This window comes from Aethalodelphis obliquidens, unplaced genomic scaffold (genome assembly GCF_003676395.1).
Source record: "Aethalodelphis obliquidens isolate GAN/ISIS:26980383/991018 unplaced genomic scaffold, ASM367639v1 scaffold12, whole genome shotgun sequence".
Lineage (NCBI taxonomy): Eukaryota > Metazoa > Chordata > Mammalia > Artiodactyla > Delphinidae > Aethalodelphis > Aethalodelphis obliquidens.
In genome coordinates this window covers 18,424,722-18,431,641 of record NW_020837956.1, presented here as the reverse complement: position 1 = coordinate 18,431,641, position 6,920 = coordinate 18,424,722, and the positions used below count along the sequence as shown (strand labels likewise).

At 46.1% G+C, this 6,920-nt stretch overlaps 1 protein-coding gene across 6 annotated transcripts in view; it reads left to right on the top strand.

Annotated features, from left to right (window-relative positions):
* The first annotated feature begins 3,442 nt into the window (after positions 1–3,442).
* Positions 3,443–6,920, top strand: part of SPAST (spastin) — a 62,482-nt gene continuing 59,004 nt past the window's right edge. For 3 of the 6 annotated variants that reach the window (XR_003434102.1, XR_003434101.1, XM_027113445.1), the window contains exon 1: positions 3,504–4,136. Coding sequence is in view for 4 of the 6 variants with exons in the window: in XM_027113445.1 (XP_026969246.1) it covers positions 3,722–4,136 (415 nt within the window). In the remaining 2 variants the exon portion in view is untranslated. Of the gene's footprint in view, positions 4,137–6,920 lie in introns of all 6 variants that reach the window. The other 3 variants (XM_027113442.1, XM_027113444.1, XM_027113443.1) reach the window with 3 other exon arrangements.

Below are 6,920 nucleotides of genomic sequence, written 5' to 3'. Positions count from 1 at the left end.
TCAGCCCTGGTCAAGCCTGCAGCAGATTACTGCATTCACATAAATGAACCCAGACAAGGCCAGCAGAAGGACCACCCAGCCAAACTCAACCCAAATTGCTGACTCACAGAACTGTGAGTAAATAAATGGCTGTTATCTTAAGTCAGTAAGTTTTTGAGTGGTTTATTACACAGCAACAGAAATCTATAACAATTACCATGTTTGAATCATTTTTCAAATTATTAATATTTATTAAATGAGTACCATAAACAAGGCATCAGGCTAGGTACAGAAAGTGAGTCAAAATATGTAAAGTTTGGCCACTGTCTTGAAATGAATTTATAATCTATATCAGGAGGTGATAAAGTATTTAAATAACAATAACACAAGACAATATATTAGAAGAGCCATAGAGTCACACAACTATATTGTTGTAAGAATTAAAAAATAGGGTAATTTCTGCTGGAGGTGATAAGGGAAGGATTTATCATGAAGATAATATTAGAGTTAAGCCTTGAAGGATTTTGACAGTGGAGTAGGAGGAAAAGAAATTCTAAGGGAAAGAAAAATGACCTGAGGATAACTGTGGTCTTGGTAAAGAGCAAAGAGTGCTCAGAAACTTGCCAATACTTTTTGTTGGATTATAGTATATATATAGATGTGGGAGAACAATTCTTCAACAAATATCAAGTCACAACTTCATTCCAGGCACTGCCTACTACTACATTATTATGTATTGATGATAGATGTGGAAGCTGAACTACAGATGTGAAGGCCAAGTCACTAGTCCAAGTTCACAGCAAGTGGGGGACCAGGGTTTGAATGCAACCAGTCGGACTCTAGAGCCACTCTACTACTGGGCAGTGTCTTGGCTAAGTTAAAAAGTTAGTTACTTAAGGAAAAACAACAAAAAAAAGGCTGGCACCAAACTAAATACCCATTTAACAGTTGCAGTGAAAACAAATCAACAAGGAAGAAATTCAAACACTTAATATTGAGCAGAAAAATCAAATTAAGAAGAATAAATGCAGGGACTTCTCCGGTGGCGCGGTGGTTAAGAATCTGCCTTGCAATACAGGGGACACGGGTTCGAGCCCTGGTCCGGGAAGATCCCACATGCCGTGGGGCAACTAAGTCCGTGCGCCACAACTACTGAGCCTGTGCCCTAGAGCCCACGAGCCACAACTACTGAGCCCATGTGCTGCAACTACTGAAGCCTGCGTGCCTAGAGCCCATGCTCTGCAACAAGAGAAGCCACCGCAATGAGAAGCCCGTGCGTAGCAGCGAAGACCCAATACAGCCAAAATAAATAAATTAATTAATTTAAAAAAAAAGAAGAATACATGCAGTATGATTATATTTGTGTAAGGTAAAAACCAGGCAACTATACAGCATATTTACATATGTTAATGTATAAACAAAACTAAAATGAAAAGAAAAAAATGATGAGTACAAAATTCAGGATAAATTTTCTGGAGGTCCAGTGGTTAAGACTCTGCACTTCCACTGAAAGGGTTACAGGTTCGATCCCTGGTCGGGGAACTAAGATCCCGCAGGCCGCGGGGGCGGGGCGGGGGGGGGGGGGCCAAAAAAAAACCCCCAAAATTTAGGATAGTGGCTTCCTCTAGAGGGGGAGAAAAGAATTTGAGATTAGGGAGGGGGTCACAGAGTGCTTCAAGGAACTGGTTACATTAGTTTTTCTTAAAATAGATGCTGTTTATTTTATTATTTTTCTTTAAATTATATATATGTTATACAGTTGTTCCTTAGTTTCCTGGGGGTGCGGGGTAGGTTCCAGGAACCACCCCCCCCCCCCCCGCCCAATACCAAAAGCCAGGATGCTCAAGCCTGTTACATAAAATGACATAGTTTTTGCATATAACCTACTCACATCCTACCATACACTTGAAATCATCTCTAGATTACTTACAACACCTAATACAATGTAAATGCTATGTAAATAGTTGCAGGCCATGTGGCAAATTCAAGTTTTGCTTTTTGGAACTTTCTGGAATTTTTTTCCAAATATTTTCCATCTGCTGTTGGTTGAATTCGGATGCAGAACAACGGATACGGAGGGCCCATTGTATACATCTTGTTTACATGATATATGTATAAATCTAATAGATTTCACACAACAAAAAGTACCACAGGGTTCAAAAGAGGGTAGTTAGGAATTGAAATGAATCAGATGGGAAAGCATTTCAGAATGAGGAACTGGCCGAGGCCCAGAGGCAGGAAAAGGGGTGGGGAACAGTAAGAGGGAAACAGGGAGTAAGTCATTTTTGCAATAGCCTACACTTGTAGGGGAGTAGTGGTGGGGAAAAGCTAGATAAAGTTGTGGACAGAATGTGGAGAGTCTTGGAAGCACTTGTAAACCTCACATTGTAAACAATGGAGTCTTTACTTCAATTAGTATTCCTTAGTTTTGGGCAACAAGAAACAAGAAACAATTACGGCTATTCCAAGTAAAAAGAGAAAGAGAAGAGAGAAAAAAAAGATAGGGAGATAGATAGTAGGAGAGAGAAAGAGAGAAGGAGGGAAGGAGAAAACAGAAGCAGAAAAATAGAGAAATAGACTGAACAGTTTTGGGATAGGTTATCAAGTAAGTGACCAGTCCAGGAACCTGGTAGTTCTGAGGATCTCAATGAAATAAACTGATAGAGCAGCTCTTTAGAACACTCAATTCTTACTACCTTCTACCCCAGTGTGTTTCCATCCAAGATTCCAGTTTCTAGGAGAGTATGGTTAACCTAGTGCTTCCACCTCTGTGATCTGGGAAGCAGGGTTCTGTGCTTGCAGCTCATGAGAATACAGGAAGCGAAGTCGAGTAGAATTAAAAAAAAAAAAAAAAAGGCCCAGTCTGAATTGCTCAGGAAGTATGGTATTACTGAGCAAAACCTAAGGATTCCTTTATTCAAACATTAGTTCTTCAGATTAGACATGTCAACATGTACTAATTTAATTAAATCTCTGGAACTGATGATTTCATCACAATGAGCTAACAGTTTCGTTTTCGGTGACCTTAAGTTTTTGTACGCCTCTACAACTGCTGTCCTCTCATAATAATTACTAAATTGGGACCCATTACTTCTGTGATGGAACTCAGATCAACCAGCCTTTGCGGAAGACCTGGCAGAAAATGCTGAAAGAAATATAAGAAAACTATGACACCGTAAGATGGCCCTGAGAAGTAGCCGAGCGACCCCAGGCTGCAGCGGTCCCTCCAGTGAGTTGATAGCCTAAGTTCCCTGCTAAAGAGCTCCCAGGGTCAGCGAAGTCGACTGAGCGACCGGTCCCCATGGCAGACGTAGGCCGAACTGCGCACTGGGAAATGTAGTTCCATGGGGAAGGGACGGAGTGGCGGGAGCCGCACACGCGCACTAAGAGCTCAGGGCAACAAAGACGGCGGCGTGTGCGCACGCGCCTGAGGAAAGTCTCGGGAGGGCGTGCGCGTACGCGTGCGCGCCCGGCCGCGGTTCTGAGCTACCGAGCGGCTGAGAGGACAGAGAGGGAGGGGCAGGAGCTACCGACCGCAGGAGGAGGAGAAGGGGTTGTGCTCCTGGCCGAGCAAGGAGAAAGGGGCGGGGCTGGAGAGCAGCGCGCCGGGGTGCCGAGCTCCTGGGACCGGCGGGCGCGTGGGGGTCTGTGGCCCTTGCCGTCCCAGTGGCCGCCGCCGTCGCTTGGCTGCCGTCGGTCTGCGGGAGGCGGGTTATGGCGGCGGCGGCAGTGGGAGCTGTGAATGAGTTCTCCGGGTGGACGAGGGAAGAAGAAAGGCTCCGGCGGCCCCAGCAGCCCGGTGCCTCCCAGGCCTCCGCCCCACTGCCTGGCCCCCTCCCGCCCCGCCCCAAGGCCGGCCCCTTCGCCCCAATCGCCGCATAAGCGAAACCTGTACTACTTCTCCTACCCGCTGTTCGTAGGCTTCGCGCTGCTGCGTTTGGTCGCCTTCCACCTGGGGCTCCTCTTCGTGTGGCTCTGCCAGCGCTTCTCCCGCGCCCTCATGGCCGCCAAGAGGAGCTCCGGGGCCGCGCCGGCGCCGGCCTCGGCCTCGCCCCCGGCGCCAGTGCCAGGCGGGGAGGCCGAGCGCGTCCGAGCCTTCCACAAGCAGGCCTTCGAGTATATCTCCGTTGCTTTGCGCATCGATGAGGACGAGAAAGGTAACTGGGGGCCTGGGGGGAGGGGGCGGCGGCGCCGGGAAGAAAGCGGTGGGGTCGACGAGGGAGGGCAACACCTGCGTCCCTTTCCTGCGGGAGCCGGCGGTGCTCCTCCGTAATTGATCTGCCCAGTGAGACTGCTTCCTCGGGTTAGACCCTCATCCTCCACGATTCTCGGTTAAACACCTCTCTTCTCTCAGGCACCCTAGCCGGTGACTTTGTTTCAGACACTAGCCTACACCTACACTTCTGCATGACCCAAGTCCCTATGAGACACCCAGACGTGCTGGTGACAGTGACAGTTGTCCTAGAGTGACCACACAGATCCTTTCTAGCGCTGTAAACAGTGAGTGGCTTCCTCTGAGCCAGGTTTTCCAAAAGGTTTTGATATCGAAGAAGCTGTGCCTTGTTATAGGCTTTTAGTGAAAGCAGAGTACTGTAGTGTCAGAAAAAAAGAACAAATGGTGACTCAGTTTTGAAAGGAACAGCTGCATATGATTACAGCTGAATTTGCACTATTTTTAAAAGTTTCATAACAGTCATTTTTATGAATGTAATGACTTCTAAGTATTTTTCAGTAAAGTTCTATTTTAGTATAAAACTTTTGCTCCTGGTTAATTTGATCTTATCTAAGTAAGTATTCCAAGGTAACCTCTAAATTTTTAAATTGAAATATTGAGTGAGGACTTCCCTTGTGGGGCAGTGGTTAAGAATCCGCCTGCCAACGCAGGGGACACGGGTTTGATCCCTGGTCCGGGAAGATCCCACATGCCGTGGAGCAACTAAGCCCATGCACCACAACTACTGAGCCTGCGCTCTAGAGCCTGCAAGCCACAACTACTGAAGCCTACGCGCCTAGGGCTGGTGCTCCACAACAAAAGAAGCCACTGCAATGAGAAGGCTGCACTTGCAGCAATGAAGAAGACTCAATGCAGCCAAAAATAAATAAATAAATAAATATTTAAGAAATTGAGTGAATAGGATTAATTTATAATACCATTTTACAATAAAATTTAAAGATTTCTATTTCTGAATGAAAGCAAGGGTACTACATCCTTCAGATTTCTTTTAAGCTAACGTTTTTTAGTCTTTCTATAGGCTAGGCACTGTGTGCTCTTAGCTTTACATGTGTTACCTGTTTAGTCCTCAGAGTTACCCTGTGAGGTGAAGGTACTGTTAGTATCAGCATTTTACAGATGAACAAACTGAGGTTCAAAAGATTAAAGCAGGTCATTCCAAACCTATGCTAATTGCTAATGCCAATTTTTTTTATGGAGTTAGAAGGAGTCTTATAGCATTTTGAAAATCCCTCCTTTTGTCCCAACTCCAGTATGCTGAGATCTTCTTTTCCCTCTAACTACTCATTTTCATTGTCCATTAGTTTAAAAAAAAAAAAAAAAGCAATCTGCAGTTCATTTGTAGTGTCTCCACTACCAACTCCGGAAACTGTTCTAGAATGTCGGTTTTGTTGAAACTTATTTCCTTTGTGAGGCCTTGGACTGAGAAGTAGGATATAAGGAAAGAGGCAGGTATTCATGGGTTTTGGAGTGTAAGGACAGAGTGGAGGTTAAGAACGTTGAAGAAAGGAGGCGTGGGGCTTCCCTGGTGGCGCAGTGGTTAAAAATCTGCCTGCCAATTCTGGGCACATGGGTTCAATCCCTGGCCTGGGAAGATCCCACAGGCTGTGGAGCAACTAAGCCCATGCGCCACAACTACTGAGCCTGCGCTCTAGAGCCCATGCTCTGCAACAAGAGAAGCCACGACAATGAGAAGCCTGCGCACCACAATGAAGAGTAGCCCCCACTTGCCTCAACTAGAGAAAGCCTACGCGCAGCAACGAAGACCTAATGCAGCCAAAAATAAAAACAAATAAATAAATAAATTTATTTTTTAAAAAAAGGAGGCACATTTAAGAAAAGAATACCGGGCTTCCCTGGTGGCGCAGTGGTTGAGAGTCCGCCTGCTGATGCAGGGGACACGGGTTCGTGCCCCAGTCTGGGACGATCCCATATGCCGCGGAGCAGCTGGGCCTGTGAGCCATGGCCGCTGAGCCTGCGCGTCCGGAGCCTGTGCTCCGCAACGGGAGAGGCCACAACAGTGAGAGGCCCGCGTACCGCAAAAAAAAAGAGAAAAAAATACCTTGTGTTTTGGGAGGGAAGTCTTTAATCGCTTCATTCTTTTTTTAATATATATTTAAAATATTTATTTATTTATTTTTGGCTGCGTTGGGTCTTCGTTGCTGCCTGTGGGCTTTTTCTAGTTGTGGCGAGTGCGGGCTGCTGTTTGTTGAGGTGCACAGGCTTCTCATTGCGGTGGCTTCTCTTGTTGCGGAGCACAGCCTCTAGGCGTGTGGGCTTCAGTAGTTTTGGCTTGCAGGCTCAGTAGTTGTGGTGCCCGGGCTTAGTTGCTCTGCGGCATGTGGGATCTTCCCGGACCAGGGCTCAAATCCCTGTCCCCGGCGTTGGCAGGCGGATTCTTAACCACTGCGCCACCAGGGAACTCCATGTTGCTTCATTTTTTATCTCTAAGGAGCATCCACGATCTCCTAGGGAGGATGAAGAAGCATACCATTATCCCTTCCTAGAGAAGCACTGTTTTATTGCACTATTTTATTATAATAGAGTCCTTTGAAGTTTACTAATCTAGGTCAAAAGTTGTTTTAGAATAGAGGGAATATATTTAAGGGTAGATCAATTCCAGTAAATACAAGGAAATTTTGTTAACACTGGGTGATGGGAGTTGGGAGGTAGCATAAGAGGTCAAGGAAAACTTAGGTATTAAAAAAAA